The sequence below is a fragment of the Salarias fasciatus genome, chromosome 11, assembly GCF_902148845.1.
Source record: "Salarias fasciatus chromosome 11, fSalaFa1.1, whole genome shotgun sequence".
NCBI lineage: Eukaryota > Metazoa > Chordata > Actinopteri > Blenniiformes > Blenniidae > Salarias > Salarias fasciatus.
In genome coordinates this window covers 30,901,204-30,928,405 of record NC_043755.1, presented here as the reverse complement: position 1 = coordinate 30,928,405, position 27,202 = coordinate 30,901,204, and the positions used below count along the sequence as shown (strand labels likewise).

The following is a 27,202-nucleotide window of genomic DNA, read 5'->3' as shown; positions in this document are numbered from 1 at the left end:
CATGTCAGCGACAGCCACACCCCCGGACCGGAGGAAGGAGGCTCGCAGGGGATTCAAACAGGCAGCATTCGCTGTTTACGAGGCTATTTGTTGGCATTTTAACACTTTTCTAAACAGGGAGATGTGTCTGAAATTGCAGGAACAGGATCTCGATATGTAGATATCGCTCAAAACCACAGTGTATCGTAACATTTATTATGGTATTTTAAAGCAAAATAATAAGGCTGAACTCTGGATCATGCTAATTGAAACCCCTCGTTGCAGTTGTATGCCCGTTTACACCACGTTTCAAGTGAAGATGTATCATTTTGTGCTTCTTAGTTTCAATAAAGTCTCACATTTACAAGGCAACGTTTTGAAAATGAGGCCGTTACCATGGAAACACAAAGGGAGACTGATGTTGCATTTCCATAGGGGCGTTTTTTTTTTCCTATACGTGAAAATCGCCCACTTGGTGTTATCACTGCCTGCACCTGATTGGACAACCGTGTCTGATTGACAAGACCTGTCAGCTGCAGCCGCACCAAGATGGCGGCTCGGTCACAAACTTTCTCTTTAAAGGACCAATCTCTCCGGCCTGGAGGCTACATGGTGACTCGAGTCTCCAAGACGTGTCCTGGAGACGAGCCGGGTCTCGGGACAGTTGTAGGAAATTCAAACACGTTGGAGTTTTTCCAGTCTCCAGCAGGTCAGAGACTGAGGAGACGTTGGGCTTGACCCACTTGACGCCTCGGGGAGAGACATTTTTTGGTCTCCCAAGTCGCTTCGACATCTACTGCCAGTGAGATCAGCCCTTTATACCTAAAACAGTTCCGCAACAAGTATTTGTGAAGCCATTTGAGACGAGAAATAGCTGTACAGTTGTTGAATCTGTCCTTGTTTTGGTTCCTGGTTTAGACATTTTAGCAAAGTTTACATACACGATGAACGGGATGTGGGACAATTGTTGGATCTATTGGACGGGAGTCAGAGCGTTATCAGAACGTTGTGTTTTCCCCTCATTCCCATCTAGATGTAGTCACTGTGTTTTCATGAAGCTCCACCTTAGGAGCCAAGATTTTCAAAAATTAGACACGAAAACACCTCGAAAGTTTTTTGCATTCACTTGAAAATGGTTGTGTAAACGAGGACTCACTGGGCTCATGTCAACAGCTTTGACAAAAAGAAAATTAACAAAATGTAAAAGAATCAGTCCCAAAAGTACGACATCTTAAAATATAGAAAACTAAACAGAAACGATTTCAAAATTAAGCATATGAATCAAAGCTTAACCTTGTAATTTTTCCAAACGTTGCTCAATAACTGGCTCAAGTCCAACACATCATAAAAGTGCTCGGTGTCTGCGCTGTGATATATCGGTCTGAGAGAGTCGAGCAGCACAAGTGTTGGGTTGTGAGTCAGCGCGCTCAGTATAAGAGCCGCCTGCATGAAGAGCAGCGATGAGACAAAGGCTGCTCAGCTCCGGGAGTGTTGGCTGCATCGAGGTCGAGTCCGCGGCGTCTGGAAACTGTCTGCAGGCAGAGCCAGACGCTGCAGCTGCTGCAGGTTCCACTCAGACGGACTCGGACTGTAATTCTTTGGTTTTTGGGTGGCTGTTTTTTTGGTGCTGCTGCAGGACGAGGCGTCACTTCGGGAATTATTTCTTTTAGGTTCGTTGCTTTTTCTTTGCACAAGTTGTGACAACTGTAGAATGCATTATTTATTCTTTTCAAACAATCTTTTTAATTAAACCTGGCAGGGACCGACACAGGCGGGGTAATGTCGTTGTGTAATATATCACTGTGCTGATTTTGGACACCTTTTTTTTTTTTCTCAACACTTTACTGGTTCTTTTATTATTTCCTCAGTGAGATTTTGGTCTACTCTGAAATGCATGTTTTAATCAACATAAAGACGCCACTCATTTAAGATTTGTGCCCATTTTCCTGCTTAAGACAGCTGATTGTGGAAACTTGATGTTTGGATTATTACAGTATTGAAACAGCAATGTGAAATATAACTGGCACTTTATTTGATGTAATTCATAAGTTTTACTGTGACTGTGACTCTGCATGTTGCATTCTGGACATTTTTATTGAAAATAAATAACACCAAATGAGAAGTATCATATCATAATTACCATGGAGACAGCATGTACAACAATAAATACCCAGAAAAATCTACATTTCAAAAGAGAAATGCATTACACAGGGAATATAGACATAGATCAGATCTTGTAGATAGTTGGGTATTTTGATTGATTCTCTTCATCATTTGTACATCCTGGTTTATTATGAACAAAACTACCTTCAGTGTGTTTATTTTCCGACAGTTGTTGAGTTTTACTCCTTTTAGTGAGCCATAGTCCCGATACCTGACTCAGGACCAGGAGGACTTTATCCCACCGGGCCTAATCTTCACTCATTTTTTAAATATATATTTCCAAACTTTAGGTCAGGGGTGTCAAACATAAGGTCCCTGGGCCAAAACCGGCCTACAACATGCTCCAATGTGGCCTGCAAAACTTTGTAATTGTAAAAATTTCAATGAAAACAGTGATTTTGGACCAAAGTTCCTAAGTGTAGCAGACAGAACTAGCATTAGCCTCAAAGCCATGGTGTCAGGGTGAGTCTGTAAAAATGTGCATAATGCAACAGCTTTAAGAGAAGTTCTTTCAGTGTATAATCCAGAATAAAGAGAATTTCAAAGGGCACCATGTTAAAAAATGTCTTCATCCATTCAATTTCAATTCTATTTCATCCAACTCATGGGTCTCAGGATGTTGGAATCGATCCAGGCTAAAAGTGAAAGCGTTTTGCACTCTGTATTGAGTCCAATAATCCTGCACAAGCTCCCATTCACACCTGAGAGTAGTTTAGCGACATAAACAAGCCTGAAGTGCTTCATGACACTGTGTGCACCAGCAGCCCAATATGCAAAAGTTAACAGTCACACCATCAAGTAAGGATCAGAAAGTCCAATCTCAGACTTTTGATTAGGGAACACTTCATTTCCAATAAATCTAATAAATGTTTTTAAGTTGGAACTATTCATTGGAAAGATCTTTAGGTCTCAATTATGACCATACCTCTGATAAAGAGTGGATAATGTTTTGTCTTTCTCTCATTTGGAGTCCATATCTGTCCCTTCTCTGCTTGTACCCAGCAGCTGCAAAATGAATCATTTAACACTCGGGGCAGGACAACTTGCCGAGAAAATTGGATTTATGCTGCTTTTTAATCCATCTGGCTTGTCCTCATTTCCATTAGCCGAAGCACCTCATGAGATGGATAGTTTAACTGTTTTTAATTCCAGAAAAAAAACCCTTCAAAAGTAATAATACAGAGTGGCGACAGCTTGAAAACCAAAGGGAAATTTCAGTGTCTTGGATGTTGAATTATTTAACTGTCCACTTCCAGTCATTGTTTCATCTTTTTCCATCCTGTTTTTCCTTTCTGTTTCAGGACACATGTCATTGACAAAATCACATCTCTGCAGGGGATTTAAGCCAAGTTTAACTCCAACTTGACTGCTTCTGGTTATGAGAATCTGCTCTACGAGGCTGAAACGGTACGAATCAAAGAAACTACTCTGTGCTTTCAAACATCTGCAAATGCTCGTGATCTAATTGCTTTCATGTCTTTTCAGGCAGGGGGTAAGATGTTCGTGGAGTCGGTGGTCCGATGGGGGGCGTGGAGCGTCCTGCTCCAGTTTGGACTGGGTGTCTCTGCAGGAGGCTGTCCTCCACGGTGTGTGTGCCGATCTGAGGCCAAAGAAGTGATCTGCTCTGGCAAACACTTGAACTCGGTGCCAGAGGGCTTTTCCAGTGATGCCAAGCGGTTGGATTTATCCTACAATAAGATTAAGACTGTGGGACGGCGCCAGTTCTCTGGCCTGTCGCAACTTCAAGAGTTGGACCTCAGCGACAACGCCATCTCTATGATTGAGGTGGAGGCTTTCCAGGGCCTACAAAGTCTCAGGACGCTTCGGATTAAGAATAATCGTCTCAAGATCATCCCGGTAGGGGTGTTTACCGGCCTGTCCAGTCTGCGCTTTCTGGATCTGAGCCAGAACGAGATCTTGGTTTTCCTGGACTACACCTTTAAAGAAATGGTGAGCCTACAAACTCTAGAAGCTGGAGAGAATGATCTGGTCTTCATCTCCCAGAGGGCTTTTTTCGGTCTGCAGAATCTCCAGGAGCTGAATTTAGACCGCAGCAACCTGACCTCCATTCCCACCGAGGCATTGTCTCAGCTGCAGAGCCTCTCACGCCTGCGTATGCTCCGCCTCACCATTTCCGCTTTGCCCAACAACGCTTTCCGACGGCTCCACCGCCTGCGCAGCCTCGTCATTGCAAACTGGCCGGCGCTGGACACCATTGCCGGCAACAGCCTGATCGGTCTGAATTTGACCTCGCTTGTGATCAGCAGCTGCAACCTCAGCGTGGTTCCTTACTCAGCACTCCGTCACCTGGTGTATCTGCGCTTCCTGGACCTGTCCTACAACCCCATCACTGTTATCCAAGGCAACCTGCTCGGGGACCTCCTGAGACTGCAGGAGCTCCACCTGGCAGGTGGGTCCCTGCTCCGAATAGAACCGGGAGCCTTTCGGGGACTGGCCTACTTTCGAATGCTCAACGTGACCTCTAATCAGCTCACGACCTTAGAGGAGAGCGCCTTTCACTCTGTGGGAAACCTTCAGGTGTTGCGTTTGGACGGGAATCCCCTCGCGTGCGACTGCCGGCTTCTCTGGGTGGTCCGCCGCAGACTGCGCTTGAACTTCGATGGACGACAGCCGACGTGCTCCTCTCCGGACACCGTGAGGCAGCGGGAATTCAGAGACTTCTCTGAGAAGGAGCTCCCGAGGCTGTTCACCTGCCGCCCAGCTCGCATCATGGACCGCCGGCCGCAGGAGGCCAGAGTGGAGGAGGGCACTACCGTCATCTTTTCCTGCAAGGCGGATGGGGATCCAGTACCATCCATCACCTGGATATCGTCCCATAAGAACGTGGTTTCCTCTACTGGCAGAATCAGAGTTTTACAGAACGGCACTCTCGAAGTGCGTTTTGCCCAAGTTCAGGACAGCGGCGCGTACCAGTGCATGGCGGGAAACGCGGCGGGCAACGACAGCCTGACTGTTGGCCTGTATGTGAAGGGGCTCCCACGTAACCGAACCGTCCCCCTCTTCACGGAAGAAGGCTGGGTAGAGCCTTCGAACACCCAGTCCGCCAACTCCTCAGCTCAGATGGCCAAACCGTACCCGTTCGATGCAAAGACCCTCATCATCGCCACGACCATGGGCTTCCTGTCGTTCCTCAGCTCGGTGGCCATCTGCTTTGTCTTCATGTTTTTCTGGAGCCAGAGCAAAGGTCAGATCAAGCACACCGCAACTATTGACTTTGTTCCAAGGTCTTCCATGGGCGGAGGGGGAGGGGACGGAGGTGACGGCGGCAGATTTACCATGAAGCTCATTTAAAGCTTGTGAAAAGGTGAAAGCGGCCGGTTGTGTCGACCTCTGCACTGCGGACTCACATCGAGACGCCGGAGGATTTGAAGGACGGTTCAGACGGCAGATCAGTCAGTTTATCGTGCTTGTGCCAGCCACCTTCTAATTTTAGAGCCAAAAGTTACATCTCAGCAAGCACTTGGCTGTGTTATCTAAATAATGAATATCTCACGATGTTAACAGATTGTAGGCAGAAGCTGTCTCATGATCGCTGTGCATTCATGTCCGACGTTTCTCTACTTTAAATAGGCAGACACTTACCTAACAGGGTTCTTTTATATGTAGCATGTAATTGCATAACACATTTGTGTTGTAGCACTCCGAGGCAGTTTGACACATTTTCAGAACATACTTGGTGCTTGTTTATTCATCCACGTGTCACTAACGTGCTCACTGTTGTCTTTACTTACCGATACGAGCAAGCTTATCATTCGCCCGTTTTAACGCCTGGGTTTCCATCTAAGTTGATCAGGTCAAAGACAGCATCAGCTGTAAGACTTGACATGCAATAAACATCGGAATAGATGAGCCAAATCAACTTTGAGGTACATTTTGGACAACTCAGAGCATTGGAGAATGTTTTCAAGGTTCCTGCCATGAAAATGTTTTTTGTATTCATGGTATTACTCAAACAAAACCATGTTGCAGGGTAAAAAGACTGATGATGAACAATAATGTATATAGGAATGTAACCTTTCCCACTTCTTACGACAAGCTTTTTCCTGTCTTTTTGCTACATCTCAATTTACCATCAGATGAAAGTGACAATTTCTTGTTTTGTTTTTATATTTGAGAAGCCAGTTTTTTTTTTTATTTCATAGCCACACAATACACTGACGAATATGTGCCTCAGTAACATTCTCACCATTGACAGAGAGAATGCTCACCTGATCTTTGTTATCTTGTAAATATTTAGGTCAAGGGCGTCACGCTCTATTTATTCTATCATTTTATCTAGCTCTAGGGATTAGTGTCACTCCAATGCAGCACTCTTGGTGTGTGTAAACTTAACTGTGTAGATGCATTACGCACAAAGAAGTGATTTATCATGCCATGAAAGGAGGATGTAAATGATACACACACACACACACACACACAGCACTGGAATTTGTTACTCCAAATCCTGTAAATGACTTTTTTTTTTTTTTTCATTTTACGTCATTAAATGCCTACGTTCAAACCTGCCTCGTGCGTAAAGGCTGTATTATTTCATGTAAATTATTCTGGAAGGGTATCAAATTCATAGGGGATGAAACCCAAAGGAAATCTAATCATCTTCCAACTCAATCTCTCTGCAGATCTTCATCTGAAATGATGCTATTGTTAGAAAAATTGGCAAGAGCATGAGACATTTTCTTGCATAACCAAAGCACTTTAATCCCTAAGCTGCAAGTCCATTGTGAGGACTGTGTGTTTTTAAATTGAGACAAAAAAGTGGCCTTGTTGCCCTTTTGTGAGGCACCGGAGCAACCACTGGCAGTGAGCCACACATTCGAACCCTTTTCTTCCTGTCAGGATGAAGGATTGTGTGTGCAGAGGAGCGCAGTTGTGGCTGTGTGTTTTCCCTCCAAAGCTGAGCGCAACCCAGCTGATCTACAGTCAATCTCCTCAGACATTTACTGGCATTTACTGTCTCCCTCACTGCGTATCCGTCAATGCAGCGCCGTGGTTAAAAGCCAGCGTTGCACTCGAGAGCAATAACAGAAATGCACGCCAATGAAATGCCCACAATCCACCTGAGTACAGTTTGGAGACTTGCAGGCTGAACTCACTGGACAGCAAATAATTTCATTCGTCTCATGCAGTTGCCCAGAATAACCCAGAAAAAAAAAAGGAGAGAAAAAAAAGAGATAATCACGTGTATGAGCAGAGATTTAAACCCTTTTGGATTACCTCTGCATGTCTCAATCTGTTATATAGGTCTGTCTGGCGAGTGCTATCCCCCGGCCCAGCTTGGCTCGTCATATTATCTATTTTAATACAACTATTTGCTCCCATTGGACAGAAAGCCAAGGGGGCAGATTAAAGTGGTGTCTGTGAAGCCACTCCCCCCCCCCATTGGCCGGTGAGCACACAACACCAAGAACATTGTGGGCTCTTCTCAGCTGCTGTTTGGTTTGACGGCAAAAATGGACGGAGTGTTCACCTCCACTCCGGATGTGATATGCCTGGATGTGGTGTGGAGGATTGGACATGGAAAAAAAAAACCCCAAGATGGAAGCTTGGAATTTTAACTGAAATTTAATTGAACTGGTCCAATCAGGATGGACTGAACCAAAACTGTAAGGGGTGTTTGCAATGCATTAAATGACCATTCGGCAAATATTAAAAAAAAAAATGCACGGCTAAAAAGACACCGACCACCAAATCACAAAATACAAACATTATCCTTCTACAATTCCCCAAATATTCACACAAACACAGAAACACTGCACTTCTACAGTCTGCACCATCCACTGTCTACCGCACAGGAACAGGAAGTGTGTGAGATGAACAGGAAGTGTTTGAGGTGAGTAACACTGGAATTTTAATAGTTCAGAGCACATACAGGGTGTAAGTGGGAACCATCTTAAAGGAGTCATATTATGCAAAATTCACTTTAAAAAGGTGTCTTTACAGTCATATTACCTCCCAGAGCCTCTGTATGATCCCCCAGAAGTGAAAAATTCAGTCACCTCCCTCAATTGTGCACTCCACTTTTAAGGAAATATAGACTCAAATAAGGATCGACCGATGTGGCTTTTTTAGGGTCGATGCCGATGCCGATTATTGGTACTTATGGAAACCGATAACCGATGTGTCGAACCGATATTCATTTGCAGTAAAAATGAACATTTTGGCGTCAAAATTTAGCTGTGGGTGGGACATTGTTACACAGCCCAGAGTAGTGACTTCAGGAAGAGAGAGAGACGGCTGCATATATGATCCAAAGAGCATGTTTTTAAATAAATGTATTTTATCGGCTATTGGTGGAAAAAAAGGCTGATACCGATTATTAGAAAAAATGCCCAATATCGGCTGATATTATCGGCCAGGCCGATAATTGGTCTATCCTTACACTCAAACACGCGATTCTGAAATCTTCCTCTTGACGACGTCAACAAGAGGAACACCACTACCCCCCCGGAAGAGGATCCAGCCTTTGGGGGGCCCTCGGATAGGTGGTTATAGTACTATGTGCTGCTGTAGCCTCATTAAGACGTTCAAATTTGAAAACTGTCTTTTTCCTCCTTGTCTCGCGACACCACATTTTTGAAAATGAAACTGAAACTTAAGCTGAAACGGTCAAGGAGACGTGCCTCTGAGGCACCCCAGTCAGGATCCATCATTTGCTCAGGCAGTCAGGAAATCACACCCACCAGCTTCTCACACCCTGTTACCCAGAATCTCAGATAAGATTACAAGGAGCCAATAACAGGAGCATCACAACCGAGCATTTATTGAGACCTTTGAACCTTGAGGGTGGGAATATAGAAATTTCTCCCTTTATTGCTGCAGGTTTTGGTTCTAATTTGTTTTTATCAAACATTTTCATGATCATGAACATCAATCCATCCTCCACTTCACCGTCTTTTTTCCCTCTTATTTGGGTTGAATGGTCCTGGTCTGGAGAGAAGTGTTCTCAGCTGCTCTTCAATTAGGAGACGAGAGAGGTCCTCAAAAAATGAGAGGGAATTGTCAAAAAAAAAAAAAAAAAAAGAGAAAAGAAACAGTCCTCTGGCTCGATTCAATAATGAGCAATACTTTACATACTCAGTCTAAAAAAAACCCCCCAAAAACAGTCAAATGTCTGGACGGGGGGTTTTGACTTTTGAAAAGTAAATATGAATTTGAAAGACTTAAAGACGGAGTGGCTCCGAGCTTCAACATTATATCACAAAGAAAACTGTCATCTTCTTCTTCAGGAGATTTCAAGCAGGTGAGATGAGGAAGGATCCAGTTTCACTTCAGGATTTTTCCACATGAATGAAATAACGTCCATATCGTGGTTGCTCGTCTATCTTTTTCTTCTTAAAGGTGTAGTGGACGATGTTCTTAGCCTATGAATTCCGGGATGCGAATCTCAACTATTGGTCCTCCAACATGTCAATCACGCTGGAGAAATGCTTGCGTAACGCCGTCAAGCGCGCTCGTTCCAGTTATCTGCGCATGCGCATTCAGAGTGTTTATGTAGCCCGTGAGCTTCGGTTTCAGCCAGTAGCTACTTACCGATGGCGAGTCTGACATAATGAAACTGTAACTGTTTCGGAAATAAAGCTTTATGAGCGAGGCCGATCGCAGAAACTGTAAACAGAGCCGTGCACGCTCGGGGAAGATGAGCTCGCGCTCGCACGCTTCCAACATTGAAAGGCGTTTCCTCGGGAGGAGCAGTAGAGCGGGTAGAATGGTTGGGACTCGGGTGCATGCGCGTTTTTCAAAAAGCTAGTAACAGACGTTTGGCTTTGACCTTTGAGAAAATCGTCCACTGTACCTTTAAGGTTGTCGGTACTTGAGTCTCTTCAAGCAGGCGCCTGGAAAGATGAAAGCCCTGCTGACACGACGACATTTCAAGAGAAAATGAATCATTTTTCGTTTGCAAAAGTTTCACGTTTTGAAAACAATGTTTTTCCCCACAGAATTGCCATAAGCACTGAAAATATTTCATGTTGGGCCACAAGTGGGCGCTGTTTGTTTCAGCAATGAAACCACACACATGCACAGAGAACAATACACGATAAATAATGTCATATTAATAAAAAATCTTTTTCCACCATCTACAAGGAGACAAGTCAAGGGTTTACAAAAATATGATTTTCAGTGACTCCAACCAACGCTGTCGTGTCAACAGATTCCCAAAATGCAACAAGAGCATTTTAGTTTCATATGAATTCATTGCCATGTAAACGGGTCAAACCTGGACAGGTCGGCAGTCGATTTTAAAACACAGTCACAAACAGCTATTTCATAACCATCAGTCAACCCAGCGCAGAGAAGAAGAGGTCAAAGTGTCTGGAGGAATCCACACCGCTACCTGAAAGGATCTTCTCACCACATCACACGCAGAATTTTCTTTAAAATTAAGGTTCAAGATCAGAAAAGCTCATCTGTGATCAAGACGGAGGCCATGATGCTGAAATGGATTGTAATCACTGTTTGAGCTCTGTGTTTAATGAAAAGAGCTGATTGATTGGCTGTGAATGAAACTTACTGAATCAGAATGAAAGCATCACTTTAACGGCTGAACGACCCAGGACCTCCTCAGGATGAGGCTGGAATGGAGGCCGCTGGTTGTTTATGTCTGCTCTAGATGAAGCTCCTGATTTCTTTAAACAGAAACTGTTTGATCAAGGCCTTGTATACCTGATTGAAGACATTTTAATAAAATACTGTGACATCTGCAAGGGTATACTGTACTGCATGATTTATTATTAACAGTGAAAATTAAATCAAAATGTTTGATGCTGTGTAAAATACAGTGGGATTTGTCAGATATGTTACTGTCACTTCAATACAGAAAGACCATGTTGGATATTATCAGAATTTTAAGATGTGATTCTTGATTTGATTCACTTCAGTTTAAAAACATTGGAAAAAAAAAAAAAAAAAAGGAACCGGATGCCGGAGGATCAACGACAAGTTTCATGAGAAGAGGAACAAAAGAAGCAAAGAGCAACACAGAAACTGAAGAGAAGATCAATGGAGTCCCTTTGTTTGTATCCATCCTCTTCTATACCACCTCAGTGTGCGCTATCCAGTCCACTTACACTCACATCTACACCTGGGGGAAAATTAGGATCAAAAATTAACCTCAAGCTTGTTTTCAGAGTGTGGAGGGAACCAGAGCACCAGGTGGAAAAAAAACACATCTCTGAATCCCAACCAGACTCAAACTGGGGATTTATCAGTGTGAGGTAAATGTACAAACCACTGTTCCACTGCGCGCACTGGTCCTCAATCACCGAATAATGCTACGGCTTGTTTCAAGATTAAATAAACGGATCATACGCCATTATCCATTTCTGATGAATAACTGTCTGTTACATTAGATTTGCCAGGTTCAAGCGGTTTATAAGGTCATTTGTAAACGATGTTCGCATTTTAATGTTTTATTTAGAAATTTAATGTCAGCTGGATGGATTAAAAAGACAAATATAACCTTCCATTATGTCTTCAATTCCTAATCATTATTTAAAATCATTGATATATTTCACCTTCCATCTTCTCGTCTTTTTTGTAAAATCTAACAATCACTCATGTATGAAACAATCAGTCCAGAGAGCTGTTATAAGGAGACACAGCAGGGAGGAGCAGGAAACATTCAGAATCACTGGATTTGACTAACACCAGACTGAAAACTCTGCTTCTGCTGCCATCTAGTGGTTAATGACTCCAAAAACTCAGCACCTAATTGCACAATTTGGTTAAGGAAAAAAAAAAGGGGGAGGGGGGGGGCACGTCCCTCTTGAGTGAAGTTAAATGAACAACAACATTAAAGAGGCTTCAATAGAGTCGAATTAATCCAAATATTGGACCAAAAAAGCTGACATGAAGGGCAAATAAAGTCAGACAGTAAATCATAATGTAAGCAGTGGGGGAGGTAATTAGATGGAGCTGTGGGTGAACCTCAAAGGATGTTGCAGCATTCGCTTTACATGCACCATAAAAATGATGAAAGGCTGTGTGATACATGCAGTTCAGTCAGTATAGGATGAATATGATAATGAGGGCAGCAGCGTAGAGACAAACGGCACTATTTTACTGTCCATTCAAACTGCAAACACGTTTCTTCCATTGTTAAGGCTGCTAATCAGCAACCCACGCTGTATTTACAGCCATGTTTCATTGAATGTTGCTTTTTGAAGCCTTCATGCTTAAATGACTGATATTATAAGTTGTGTAAAGGATGTTCATCAGAGAAAAAACTGGAAACTCTCTCTGAATGCCTGCAGTTCTCTCCAGCATGTGCAAGTGACGAGTCCCGTTTCTCAAAGGTTTCCAGATAAAGGAGCAACACTGCCAGACAATTAAGGCTTTTGATGCCAGCGATGAAAGGGAAATTGCCCCCCTAGTGGATGGGATCTCACATGCTTGTTTCCTCCAATATTCCACCTGTGTGTGTGCCACGCAGTGGCTTCTGAATGAAGGAGTAGACAGGAACTAATGTGGCCCCATGCTGGTTTTCTGCCTGCCCATAGAAATGTGTCACAGAAGCCCAGATGATGCTTTAGATGAGGAGGATTTTCATGAAAAATGGCAGCATCTGTTGGGTCGCTTCAGCCATTTAGAGTGCTTCAGTTTTTCTCTAAGATCTGAGTCAATTTGCCTCATAAATGCAAACGCAGCAGAGTCAAACTGCTGATTCATTCCCATTCAGGCACTCGGGCCCTATTGACACATATTGATTAGACATTACAGTGCAGGCGGTTGCCGAGGCAATATCATTATTGGCTGCTGGTGTGAGGGCTGGTGTGCAAACACATAATGACCAGGGGAGGAATGATCTCTCGGACCACATCTCATGTAGAGTTGAAAAATGGACCAGACTTGTCCGTGCACATGACATGCATCGTGTTGGTTTAGTTGATAAAGTGGTAGAGGTTCAATGTGATTTCTTTTTTCTATTTACAAAATGGAACATGACAGAATCAATTCGCAGAGAGATTATTAAAAGCAGGGGCTGTGCTTTACTTTCATGATGCAAAATGAAATATAAAAAAAAAGAAAATCATCTTTCAGCAACAGGTATGACGTTTAATGCTTTACGCATGGACCCGTTCACCACAAAGAGAATCATTTGTAGTTATTTTTTTTCCTTCCTTGTGTTATCCGTGCGCTTCCCGCTGAAAGCCAACACTCCCCCCTCTTTTTTTTTTTTTTTTTTTGCCTTTTGTTTCCGAGGTGGAGCCTGATACCCCGACTTTGGCAAAGTGAAGTGCCGGGAGAAGCAGACGGGCAGGACAGGACCAGGGACCAGCGGAGGTTGGCACAGCTCTGGGACGCACCAGATCGGGGAGGGACCTGACAGGCGGCTGCAGGGGAACGGAAGGGGGGGATCTTTGGAGGAGGGAGCGCTTCGCACGGTTCACTAATTCTATTAAAGCGGTTTTACGCAGCGGTACCAGCAGGAAAAAAAAGATGAATTCCTTCATCCTGATGTCGCTTTTCGCCACGGTGATCGTTGGAAAGTCACCTCGACTGAAATTCGTTGTGCACGGTAGGATGCCGCCGATCCGTTCCTCTACTCTCCTCCAGTTTTGCTGCTCATTCAAAGTGGAGGAGTCATTTGTGTCCGGACGCACATTTTGTTATGTTTGATATGCATTCACGCATTGTGCATGGCAGTGAATGGATGGATGGACGGATGGATGGATGGGTGGATGGATGGATGGTTTGAGAGATGGACGCGTGATGACGGGATGAATGAAATGAGTGAGTTTTGCCAGAAAATGACGCTCAACCATCCCGCTCTTCTTTTTGATGAAGTGTTGGTGTAAAAACTGAAGAAACAGTAGCCCGCAGACGCGTAATGACTGTGCTACTTCTGGATTAATTTCTGACAACACCGCCCTCCCCCCACTGACCGAGTAGTAAATTACGCGCTCCTCCATTGAGGCCCCGCACACATGTTCCCAGCCTCTTTACATGATTCGAAAGAAAATGGTTTCTGCTGTTTGATCTAAGTGTTATCGACATATGAACGCGGTAACATTGTGGAGTTTTGCTTTTCCTGGTTACTTACGCGGTTTTCATTACCTGACACTCAAAGTGTCAAACGGAATGAACTGGATATAATTTGTGCAACTTGTAGCTTTGGTGTTGTTCATTTTGACAGCTTGTGTGTTGACTTCACATCACTCCACAGCGCCTTCACAGGTCGCTTCTCTCCGGGTCACACTGGTTTTTATTATTGACCGTCCGTTTTTTTTTTTTCGCGTCTTCTTCCCAAAAGGCGCACCGAGCGCAATGAGAGCAGGAGCCGCTTCTGTATCCACAGACGGAGGGGAAACATGGCGCTTCTTCAGTCTGAGCTCACCACAAGGATGTACCCTCGACAGATCCGCCGTGGAGCATCATTACTGTGAAATATGAGTCTTCGGAGGCTGATACCGTCACTGTGGCACCGCGTCCTTGTGGAGCTGCAATGCGGGACGCGGCAGCTGCTTCACACTGCAGCACAGCAGCCCGGCTCAGACACACACGCGCGCGCGCGCGCGCGCGCGCACGGTGCTACGGCGGTGCAAAGCATCTCCGCCAGAAATACACACATGCATGCACAAATATACACAAAGAGACATGCTGAGGGTGGAAAAAGGGAGGGCAGAGAGCAAATGGATGGAAAATTCCGAGCTGACTCCCGCTCATCCATTCCGCTCACGTCTGTTCCACCTCACACGGTCCTCTAATGTATTCAGCAATCAATAGAGATGGGAGCCTGAGTGTCAAGTTATCTGCTTCTGTATCCATCTCCCCTTCCAGTGGAAGAGCGCGGCACAAAAACGCGCCAGATGACGGCTCCGGACGTGCGTGTCATATCAATCACATGGCGCTGTTACGCAATCTGAGGGGCATCTGTGAACGCCTGTTTATACACACACACACACACACACACACACAGGTGTCAGGGGAAATCCATCATGCATGGCCCCAGTTTGGAGCAGCTTCAGGACCCTGGACAGCTCCGAGGTGCTGAAACTGAGAACTGGCCTCATTTGACACACTTTTGGCCCAGTGATCACATTTGGCAGGTCCTCATACCTTCAAGGAATTGTTTGAAGGACCCACTTTGGGGGATTGAGCTAAAAATTATGTTCGGGTCAGGTTCAGCCTTGCTGGAATTGCCTAAGGCATTGCAGGAGTTGACTAAATTATCTTCATTTGGCACACAGTTCCCCACAAGTCGCTTACAATAAGTCAAAGACAATCTCGTCGAAAAAGGCTGAAGTAATCAGCTAAGAGAGAACAGATACAATAAACTCAACGCACATGACTGTTAACCAGCAATAACAAAACTATGGAAGATATCTGCATCATGCACCATTCGGTTTAATACAATGCAATGTAGCAGGGCCATAAATTACAACCTCCAACTATGCCATTAAAGGTGCAGCCTGCAAGATTTAGTGGCATCTAGCAGCGAGGTTGCACATTGCAACCAGCTGAATACTGATCCCCTCATTCTCCATTCCAGGAGTCTCAATAGTGCATGAGAAAAGGAGAAGCAGCATTTGGTTTGTTCATTCTGGGCTCCACTGAAGAATCTGCATCTGAAAAAGAACATTGTGTATTTTTGTTTGTATATGTGCCATTAAATCTGGAGCACAGACAACCATACAACACTAATTATCTTTTCATCAGTGCCTCAGTGAGAAGGTGGAATATATATAAGGCACCAAGTAAATACTTTGGCCAAATGTTTCAGGTACATAAAAAAAAAAAAAAAAAAAGGAAATATGTGAGGATTTGAGTGTGTTCGAGTCTGCAGCTCTTGAGGGCTTTTCACGGTCAGCAGTGGTGTGTATCTGTCAAATATGGTCCTAGTGGTGAAGGAGCGGCGGGGTCACGGGCGGCCAAGCCCCGGCCATGCATGTCGCCCCACTGAGACTCCAACTTACTACTTCCAGGACTGAAAGGATTACTTGATATTATCTTGCTTCCAGAGAGCACAGCAGCACATGTGCAGAGGTTCAGAAGACAGACTCCATGTATTGGGGCTATTTTGGGAGCAAAGAGGGGAAACTAGACTATGAACTCATTCTTGCATGCATTCACGTACGTATAAATGTACATTTGCATCTAGTGTGGGTACATTTTAGTTGTAAATAAGTAACTTTACCATAAACTGTTTATAAGTAAGTACAGTTTATAATAAAGTCGTATATTCCCAGTTGTTTGCATCTACAGTATTTACTGTACGTATTTGTATTTTTGAACCTTTTGGGTGGATTCAGGCAAGCTTATTTTAAACTGTTCTTAGTGAGCACTCAAACACTGCAGCTGAATAGGTGCAGGTTCAATTCCCCATGACGAAGTGCCCTTGACACTGAACCTCAGACTGCTCCCATGGACGGAGCTCTTTGCATGGCAGCCGCCTCCACTGCTCTGTTTGAACGGCTGAATGTGATGAACGGTGTGAAGCATTTTGGGGATGCTAAAGTAATGGAAAAGTGCTATAGAAGTGAAATCCATTTGCCAACAATTCTGCCTGAAGTTAAAAAAAAAACAGTGTTTGTTCTTAAATATTTACCATTCAACCTAAATATTTAAACAAAAGGCCTCAGAATACTTTCTTTATATACATTATGCAACAGAAATGTAGTTCCTTTCCAGAGAAATGCAGTGATCTGTGGAAATGTCTCTCATATTGGTTACTTTATTTGAATTTGGGCCATCTTAGAGCTCAGGAAAACCTTTTCACACTTATAAATAAGTTAAAACAGTATTGTTCTTCAAAGCAAACCCTCATAGATACTCAGCGGCTGGAGAGCACCGGCGACACCCGTGGAGTTTGTTGAGAGATGTTTTAACTTTGTGCTGGATTCAGACCTCAGCTGAGTTTGGATGGAAGCAAACCAACGTCTGCTGGTGTTTTGTGTTTCTGACTGAAGGCTGTGGAAGCTCAAAAATGTGTTATATATGAGCGCTTCTGCCCCTTTTCCCAAGATAACGTCATCTTTCGATATTGCTGTGTTTTTGACTCTACTGAGAAGCTAATCTCACAAATGTGTGACTCGGTGGTAAATCTTATCTATGACTGGATTGTCTCATAGTTTTTTTGTCTATGATCTGTGGCTATGGCATATCCACAAGCTAAATCCCATCACTTGTGACAGGGCTGGAGTCAAAGGTTAAAGAAACCGCATTACAGCGACCGTTACACTGTTTGGATTGTAAAGGGCACCGTTCTCAAAAACGACTCATTTAACTTCACTGCATCTTATTGGGTTGTAGAAAGCTGCTGTTTCATTCAGTGTATTTGTCTAAAAGAGTCTTGCTTTGAAGCTTATTTCTCAGACAGAGAATAAAATGTATTTTATGGTAAATGTAGATGTATCCATTCAGTTTCCTTTGTTATAGAATACAGACATTTACTACAAGGCTGCAGAACAAAACGTTGCTGTATCAGTGAAACTGTTGTCATAGTCTGTAGCTTTTGAGATTGTCATTGCCACTTCCTGTATATCACAAAAGTATAATACTTAAACATCTCAACATTCACATTTGTCCCTCAAACCGCAAAAAACTCTCACAAATAAAGAAGCAACTGGACTTTGACCGCAGCACCGTGTCAATTCCCTCTGATAAATGGACTGGAGATATTAAAAAAAGTCACACCAGGCTTGGACTGGCAAACTGATTGTAACAGCACCTTCTCCAGGACCTGCAGGTCTGAAACACAGCTCATCCAGTGTAAAACCCTGAACAGAACACACACACACACACTTGTGCTTACTGCCCCACATCTGTGGAAAATTATTGTGTCCGCGCAAACACACTCAAACCTTGAGGTCAGAGGTCATGGGCAGGCTCTCAGAGATACTCGGCCTCGGCATCCCTGTCTACAGCTGCATTACTCAGACTGGGTTTACTCTGCAGGTGTTGATGCTCAGACTGGATGCAGTTGCCTCAGTCTGATTTTTTTTGACTACTTTTTATCGGACTGTCGTGAGAACACCTGCTCACAACAACAGAAACATTCCACATGTGTACTTCCAGTGTTTCCTCATCTGCACTGTCCTGTCCACAGTTCCTTTTATCCATCTTTATTCTCACTGTTGTGCAAATTAAAAACAAATGGCCACTCTTTGTCAGTGACTGAAATATCAAGAAAAAAAATTAAATGGCATAAATAAATATCAATCAGCTTGAAGATTAATAAACATTCAACTAAAAGTTTCCTAAAATATGTCTTAGTTATGAAAAATGTTTCTAATCCATTTCATTGAATCTGTAAACATGCATGAAGTAGTTTTCCAGCTCTCCATTTGCTCCACTTTGGGCATTGTGATCAAATCCGCAGAACAATTCATCTTTCTTCAGCTAAATGAACCTTAATTATCCGTTCTGTTCACCAGCTTGTCACTTATTTTTGCACATTGTTGGTTCTGAACAGGGACGTTTAAGAGCTTTCTGGTGGAAAAGGAGTCAGAACATCAATACAGCAGAGAGTAGAAAAGCTTCAGAAATGAAAGAGAATAGATTTGTGGAATGATTTTTAACTCCAAGAACACTCTTTCACATTGGAGACTCATTTGATCCATACATTTATTGATTAATAGAGTCTGATCTACGTAAATACTCCAAACAGGTGAAGGCTTTAATATGTTTTCACAAACTGGTTCAGAGAAATGTGCATGTTTTTGTGGTTGGATAAGAATAGCAGAAAAGTACAGCAATCATCCCTGCAATTTTTTTACTTTCTTTCTAAAGAATCCATTAGAAGAAGGATTTGGATTAAGTGACGGAAAGTGAAAGCCTGTCTTACTTTTTCTGCACGTCATGAAAGCACATCTTCCTTTTAGTGTGGATATTAGAGACGAAACACCAAAAGGCAGAAACGGGGAAAGTAGAACAGCTGAGGAAGAGAGTGGAAATAATGAAAAAAGGAGAAAGGAAATGAATTCAAAGTCAAAGAGAATAGCGGAGGAACGGCACTTTGTTTGAAACTTCAGAACACTGCTCAACCATTGTTTGTTGTATCTGAGCCTGAACATGTCAGAACCGAGAAGTTCACAGACGTTATGGTCATCTTCAATCTGACTTGGAGCAGGGGTGTCAAACGTAAGGCCCGTGAGCCAAAACTGGCCCGCAAAAGTCCTTATACTCTGTGCCACAACAAAGAAAACCTTTAAAGTTTAAATTTAAAGGTTGTTCTGACAGTATTTCACCAGTTCGGCCCATTCAAGACGAAAGTGGACCGAATGTGGTCCCTGGACTGAAATGTGTTTGACATTTCTGATCTCAATACTGAATGACTGAAGTCGTGCCGAAACAGACTGTCTTTTTCATGCTTTCTGCAGTTTAACACACCCACATGCACATTCACAGTAAGCATACACAAATCAAAGTACAGCACACAAAGTATGCACCAATAATGTTGCTCCTGCATTAGGCCCACACTCAGAGCAGACTTGCTTCTCATCCACCCACAAAATTCTGAAGAGAAAGTGCTGAACTGAGGAAAAAGATCCACAAATATGAGGCAGAGAGCAACGCATGCAGAGCTGGCATTTACGCTTCCATCTCATAAAGGTGACGGAGAAATCAGGGCTGACGCTAAAACAGAGAAAACATCCAAGAGATTTGAAGACTGAGGTCTAGATATGTTCTAAGTTTAAATTTAAAGGTGATCATGACTCGTTTTTACCAGTCCAGTAAAATGTGTTCGACACCGCTGGGCTAGAAGATCATCTACACAATAATTTATAGTAAAAGTTTTTTTAAAAAAAAAAAGCATCTGTCACAGTGGTGCCAAACAGAAATACTTCAAAAGCTTCTGGAGCCTTTGACTGCTCCTCTTGTTTTATTAAAAATGCTTTTCAAGCTGAAACGACGTCCAAAAATTACCATTCCGGTTTAGTCTTCTTAAATGTGCTCATTCTTTGTGCAGTTGAACTGAGCTGCTAATAGAGTCCCGTGCTCTGCTCATGTGGAAGAAAGTGTGACTTTAATGAAAACATGTGGCTGTTTTTCTCAGCTGACCTTTTAAGAATTTAAGGCTTTGGCGCAGCAGCAATGATTAAATGTCTGAGGGGAAAAGGATCGGAGGAGCCATAAGGCGTCTTCAGCCTCAATACTGCCGCTGCTTTTCCTCTCTCACAAAGCAATTTCATGAAAAATCTAACCTGCATTGTTGACATGACTTTCATTTTCCTATAGCTGTGTTGGATTTTTTGACACGCCGCCAAACAAGCTGAACCACAACACCTTGAACATGTTTTCAACAAGCCGCACCGGAACAATCCAGACGGACGCTCTGCCGTTCGCTCCCGTGTTCCAGTCGTCACCGTCTCATTAGAAGAGGGGAACAAAGCCTTTTCAAATTAACTGCAGCCGTAGCAGAGAGCTGCTATCTTTTAATGTGCTCATGCGGTTTGGTGCTGCGAGTCGCCAGAGACGGAATACATAACAGAGGATTTTACATCTCGACAATCACACAGAAACGTCTCTGTGACGAAACTGTAACAAGGTTAGATGAGATCATCCAGGATGCTACATACAAGTCACCAAGTATCTTGTTAAAGTAATGGAACCAGTATTTTTTGGTGCTTTCTAATGAGTTCTTTCTACTTTCTTCTTCTTCAGCTCTTAACTTCACTTGTTTTAAGTCACATCATTGATGATTGAATGCCGAGACCTCCTGTTTCATAAAGTCTAGTGAGTAGGTAATTAAATTCTCTTTTAATTCAAAACTTGATTAAATTTCTGACTCAAAACTTCAGTCCCATCAGCAGTGGCAGGATATGAGTAAAACGACTTAAGAGGAAAGGCCCATCGGATGTGGAAACAGTGTTAAATGGTTGTTAATTACATCTACTGTCACACTGCTTGGATTGGAAAAACTACCCTTCTCAAAAACACTCATTCACTTAATTAACAACGTCATATTGCTTTGTGGAAAGCTGGTAATTGATTCAGTTTACCTCCATAAAAGTCTTGTTTGAAATTGTCGGTGAAAATGCTTTGAGAGAGGAAATGAAGTGGGAATCTTAGAGCACAAGTCTGAATATTCCATCCGTGCTCCTCCGATCCCTTCAGACATTCAACCACTGCTGCAGTGTGAAAACCCTCAGTTCTTGAAAGGTCAACCCACAAAAAAAGACGCATGTTTACCACATGAGAGAGAAGCGCATGACTATTAGCATGTCAATTTAAAAAGAAACAAACTATTAACTGTGCAAAGAATGAGCAAATTAAGTGTTAAGTTTCTGACTCAAAACTATGATACAAGTTAAACCATGAAGTGTGTGATGGCTAACGATGAAGCTGATATGTCCACATCAAGAAACATGATATTCTGATAACTGGAAAAGAAATGTGCATGAATATATGTGCATGCGACCCCTAAAGTCACACCAGCGGGTCACAAAATGTTCATAGTGCTCTAAACAGTTTCATCTTGAGTGGGTTAAACCAGGAAACTCTACTCTTCAGAAATTTGTTCAAATTTTAAAGAAAATATTGATTTTTGTTTTTAACAATCTGCTTGGTGGTTTGGCCATTTTGGAGCCTCTTTAAGGCCCGTTTTGGCCCACGGGCCTTATGTTTGACACCCCTGGTTAATATTTTCTTCTAGTTTGACTTCCCAAATGAGGAATATGAAATGTGGCAGAAGAAATGATCCAGATTAAAGGAAAACACAATATTCCTGACTGCTGTTAAGATCAGTCATTTGAATCTGATCCTGTCGATTCAACCTGCTGTTCCGGGTTTAGCTCCTGCCTGTGCAGGCGGACCTTTCTGTCTTGACTTGTGGGTTACGTATTCCGGAAGTAGGATGTGTATAGAAGTATAATATCTTCTTTTTTGTAATCGTCCAAAAACAAAACAGAAATTTCCAAAATTTGCATAATAAAGTTTTCATATTAGTCGCTGGAGAACCGAGACAAGAGCAGGCTCAAAGCTTCAGCATTGATCCTGTTATTTCATGCAGTATTCTACTATCGTACCTGATGAGTGCAAATTTGAGTTTTCTAGCCTCTGATGTTGATGCCAGTTTATTTGTATTTGATCCATATTCCCACTGTGCCCTCGCTCTCTCGTGCCTGTTTTGAAAAACGCTTTATGAGGACACATTTATTAGATTCTGCAGCTGGAAGATGATACAAATATGAAAGACTGAAGCTGCAGGGTCAGAATTAGAAACACTTATTCGAGGTGACTGAAGAAAGAAATGATTGATTCCCCGAGGCACGTTATTGCTCTGCATATCACCCTCGTGATGAATAGTTATGCTGATCACACGTCAGGAGCTGCTGCAGTGCAGCAGGGAGCTGCAGAGGGGCAGTGGGATTCGAACCTGTGGACACATTCAAACCTCTCCAACCTGAAGGCCCCTGAAGCTCTGAAGCCAGCAACAAATGCAACATTTTCAAATTCAAATTCAACATGTAGAGACACAGAATGTATGCAGCCACAGGGGACGGGGCTTGCAGACGGCAGCTTTCTGTTGGACTGGACTGGTTGGAGTCAGAGGATGAAGACAGAGAGCAACAAAGGAACACCAGGCTTCTTCCAGCAGGGATGCATCAAAATGACTTTTCCATGACACATTTGGTTCTGATTAGCTTTGCATAATGATGGTATTTGTTGTCCTGAGCATTCACAGCGTTCTGCGTGTAACTAAAATAGTGGTTACCAACCTTTTTATTTTTTTTAATACCCCACTCCCACATGAAAGCTGTGGATCCTCTCTCTTCGCTCTCTGATTTGCCAAAAACATCACGGTGAAATGCTCCATGAACAGAGCAAAGCAATGCCTCTGGGTGTGCTCCACATTTTCAAGAGTGTCACATTATACTTTCCAAATCCAAGTATGAGAACCTCAGTGCAAATAAATCCTCATATTCTCTGTTCCTCCAGCCCACAGGGAACTACTGGCTGAAACAAAGAGCCAAATATCACAGTTCAGTCTGTGAGTCATTCACTCCCTGCTAATGATCCATGAGCTGATGACAATCAACATGCAAAAATTGTCATAATTAAATCGTGCATAATGAAAACACAAAACTGGCACTTAACAATGACACCATATGTCCTTTAATATGATGGCTACATAAATAATGGCAGTAGTCTATTGTGTTTGCTGCTCTTTGTAAGCAATCCTGACCCAGAAATGTGTTTTTCAGTTATTATTGTTCAGTGCGATGTGATTATTTTCAAAATTCACCACCATCCCCAGTGCTCGGAAAGCTTTGATTGTGCACACGTTATTCAGTGGTACAAAAGCTGGCTCGATCTTGATTTCCAGTCTGAATACAGACCGTGAAATCGAGGCCTCACGATCCGTCTGACTTTTTAGGTTTTAAGCAGGAGGTGTCTGAAAAGTTACCACAAATTGGCGGTCAAGTCTCCATAGTGGCGTTGTTTTTTGATCTTTCATGTCAGTTGAACCTGTGCTCCTATAAGAACCTGCTGCTGGTTCACCCCGGGAAGCTGCAGGAGATGATCCAGGTCCAGTCCTGGCTCAGCAAACCTGACCTGGCCTGCCAGTCAGGTCAGAACGTTGGCAACTTCAATTTGAGATGATATTTCAGTTTTTAGCCATTTTTTTAAAGTCTCTGCAGAGTAAAATAAATATGCTATCCCAGACACCTACGTATATGGTTTACTCCCCTTGGAAAATATCTAATGCAGAAGTGTCAAACACACACTGAAACCAGCACCAACTTCTAGCAGTGTGAAAAAATAGCAAAGAAAAGTAATTAGTTTCAGTATTTTTTTCCACCCATTTTAATTGCAGAAAATTAAATGAGAAATGATATTTTGACATTCTTTGTGAGTTGTAGCAGCAGGCCTCATTAAAAATGACATCAAGTTGAAATTTTTCTTTTTATTTTTTCTATTGAAAACCTTTTCAAATCTTGCCGAATTTGGAATTTTCATGTATTCCTAAGTTTTGTGATAAGCCCTCTTGATTTTAAGGTGTATAACTTTTCTCAAGTCTTAAAAATAGATGAGTCTATTAGCAATATCACAAAACAATTAAATTTTAAGCATTTGCATTAAAAAGTGCATTTTTTTTTTTTTTTATAAATTTCGCAAGGATAAGTTTTGGTGGAACGTGGACATTAGCTTGCAAAGTCTGCCACCCTCACCACCTGCTGCAGGTCCTCCAGCACCACAGAGTGCAGCAGTAGCTCAGAAGTCTAATTGTGGATGATCGATATCTTGAAGTTCCCCAAGGAAGCACAGTCCGCATCTTCCTCACCTGATGAGGGACGTCTGTGGTGTGGCTGAGGTCAGATGAAACACAAACATGAAGATACTGTGAAGCTTTCCACTCTTTCTGCTTCCTGGCTTTGTATGCAGAGAGCGCAGTGTGCTTCGATCTGTCGAAGTGGAGTATCGTTTTGTTGGTCTTTGTGGTGTTGATTTAGAGGGCTGAGTGAGCTGCACGCTAAACTAAAAAAAGACCTGTTTATTTTTGCTCTTCTTTGAACTTGAAGCAATCTAACATTTTAATCAACCTGTCTCGAGGTGTTGATCGCTCCATGTTATTCTTTTTCCAACTGCCAGAGAGTGAAATTAAGAGGGTGATGTGTCTGCTGTTCAGCCACACTGACCCATGCTGGGCTTCTTTGTTTGTTCAACGTTTTCTCATAAAATACAAGCTTCATCAATTAGACCTCCACCAATGAGAGATGCTACTGTTTCCATAGAAACTTAGTTGGTTGGTTAGCAACATGTCTCGGCACCACTCGCTGCTACTTCCTCCTGGTTTCGCCGTCAGACTGGACGTCTGTATTTATTTCAGCGACGAGGAGGAACATCTCATCTCACAGAGTGTGCTTGTTTTCATACAAGGTTTGCAGACTGTTTGCTGAAAGGCCTCTTCATGAAATGAATGGAGAAGTGCTGAAAATTCAACAAAAAACACTGAAACTGTGATGTTCCAAACCCCCGCTTCTTTTATTCACAGCATGCAAAATCGGGCACAACTGCTTTTTATACCCTTACTATAGGTGCGAGTACATTTTGTGTGAAACCACAACACTTGCAGACTTTCTGCCGTCTCTGAATGCGCGCACAGTCGCAGTGTAGGTGAGTGTGAGTCTGATTGGATGTGTGATTCAGATACGCCCAAATGTGCTTCTGAGCCTCCTGGAGGTGTCTGGAGTGTAATTGAAGTGAACGTCTGCGATGAGACTTGCAGGCATGATTATAACGGAGACATTTAGGCTCCCACCACATGCCCTTTTCCTCTCACACCACCGTCAGTGTTCTGCTGAGGCTCCCTGTTGGACCACAAAGGGCACGAATCACACGTCAAGTGTTTTGGTAAACAGATTTAACTCACTGGTGGCGCTGGAAGTCTGAATGTAAAGTCGTAACCAAGCACTGCTTTAACAATGCTGCTGGCATTAACAGCAAGAAGGGAGATTTCCCTTCTAAATGCTGCCACGTTTGTAGGGAACATGCGTTGGCAGGAGGAGCCGTAAAGCTTTGAGACTGGATTTGGTGAAAGTTTTGACACATCTTCTCGACAACTGTTGGCTTTTGTTATAATTAAAATCAATTTTGTTTCTAAAGCGTCAAACACAACAGTCATTTCAAGGCAGTTTTACAGAGAAAAACCAAACAGTTCCACATGAGCCAACAGAGGAGACGGTGGAAAGGAAAAACTCCCTTTATCAGGAAGAAACCCGCAGAACCAAACACAGGTGGAGAATTTCAGCTGTACTGGTTGTAGAAGAAAGGCAAAAGGAGAAGACAGACATGCAGATTGTGAGGAGGGATTCAAACCCTGGTTCGAGGGAGGGGGGTAGGGATTCTCTAGGCTTCCAAGATTCTTGTGCTGTAAAACAACCTTACTTTGCTCCATGGTGAGCCAAACCTAAAGTTTGTTACTTTCTGTGTGGTTCACATTAAAATTCAACTTTCTGAGTTTCTTATTAAAGATCAGTCTCTCTGACTGAACCTGCAAGGAGCTTATGTTGGCTAAAGCCAGACCTCCATGTGTTGACCTCTCGAATTCATAGTCACCTCTGCTTCCTCTGCTTTATGAGCATCTTTATTGAGAAACAGTTTTTCATTTTCTCTTTCCTTTGCTGCTCGGCTCTACATCACTCATCAGCATGTTTTCAGCTTCCAGACATTTAATTGGTGTTGTCGGGTTGTTTTCTGGCATGCATTTAACACATTCAGCTTGTTTGAATTAATTAAACTCTATTACCAAAGGGGAATATTCTAATTGCAGGTAAAAACATACATTTTAGCAACGTGCTCCGACCCGTCTGCTGACTCATCCCTGTTGTTTTGTTCCTCAGAGCCCTCCAGGTTTCACTTCACCAAACCTGAGAACTTCATCAGCATGTACCATCAGGAGGGGACCGACACGCTGTACGTGGGCGGACAGGCCATGATCTACGTGTTGTCCTTCACAGACAGAGGGGTCCGTGACCTGCAGGTAGGACTGGTGTCAGGAGGATTCATTACTGTACTACTTTTATTTTAAGAAAATGTTTGTAGAGCCACAATGAATGGATGATGTCTCTATGTGTAAAAGCCCGACAGATTGATATGTAAAAGGTGTCTTGTTGGGTTATTTACTGCAATAGTACACTGTAAAAAAAGTTTGTAAAAAATACAGTAAAAAACTGTCAAATAGCAACAGCAAAGCACCGTCAATTCCAGAATTGTGTATCACCGTAGTAAATACACTGAATTTCTGTAAATCAAGATACAGTGCATAACTGTAATTTTCTAATATATAAAAGACAGACAATTTTACTGTGATCTTTTCAAAGAATTGTAAAATTTATGAGAAAATATCATGAAGACAAAAGTGGATAATAAGTCTATAATCTGCAGTATTATTCAGGATAAATCACGGATTCCACAGATGTGTACGTTTAAATTTACAGGGAAAAACCGTTAATCATTCATCATGTTATGCACCAGTGACAGTCAAATGGCAGCCTGCGGGCCAAACCGCCCAATCCGGCCCACGACTGGATTGCAATGGGTGCACGCAAGCATGCACGCACCCCCCGGGCCCGCGACCGTACACGCACCCCCC

The 27,202-nt window shown here is 42.9% G+C and overlaps 2 protein-coding genes across 3 annotated transcripts in view; both read left to right on the top strand.

Moving 5' to 3' along the window:
• The first annotated feature begins 3,450 nt into the window (after nucleotides 1-3,450).
• lingo4b (leucine rich repeat and Ig domain containing 4b) lies at nucleotides 3,451-5,485 on the top strand. 2 transcript variants are annotated; one of them, XM_030103845.1, is made up of 2 exons: nucleotides 3,451-3,549; nucleotides 3,628-5,485. In XM_030103845.1, exon 2 carries the CDS (start codon nucleotides 3,640-3,642, stop codon nucleotides 5,452-5,454), a length of 1,815 nt encoding a protein of 604 aa, XP_029959705.1. In that variant the 5' UTR covers nucleotides 3,451-3,549; nucleotides 3,628-3,639; the 3' UTR covers nucleotides 5,455-5,485. The 2 variants fall into 2 exon arrangements, with proteins under 2 accessions (XP_029959705.1, XP_029959703.1); XM_030103843.1 differs by having other exon boundaries at nucleotides 3,485-3,549; nucleotides 3,632-5,485.
• A 7,967-nt stretch (nucleotides 5,486-13,452) lies between these two features.
• The window catches only part of LOC115397484 (semaphorin-7A), a 54,761-nt gene continuing 41,011 nt past the window's right edge, over nucleotides 13,453-27,202 (top strand). Inside the window, exons 1-2 of the mRNA XM_030103841.1 lie at nucleotides 13,453-13,678; nucleotides 26,451-26,590. Coding sequence (XP_029959701.1) covers nucleotides 13,600-13,678; nucleotides 26,451-26,590 — 219 coding nt within the window. The 5' untranslated portion in view covers nucleotides 13,453-13,599. The remainder of the gene's footprint in view (nucleotides 13,679-26,450; nucleotides 26,591-27,202) is intronic.

Excerpts from the sequence above, each read along its gene's own strand:
- lingo4b (XM_030103845.1), top strand. The coding sequence starts at position 3,640 with ATGTTCGTGGAGTCGGTGGTCCGATGGGGGGCGTGGAGCGTCCTGCTC.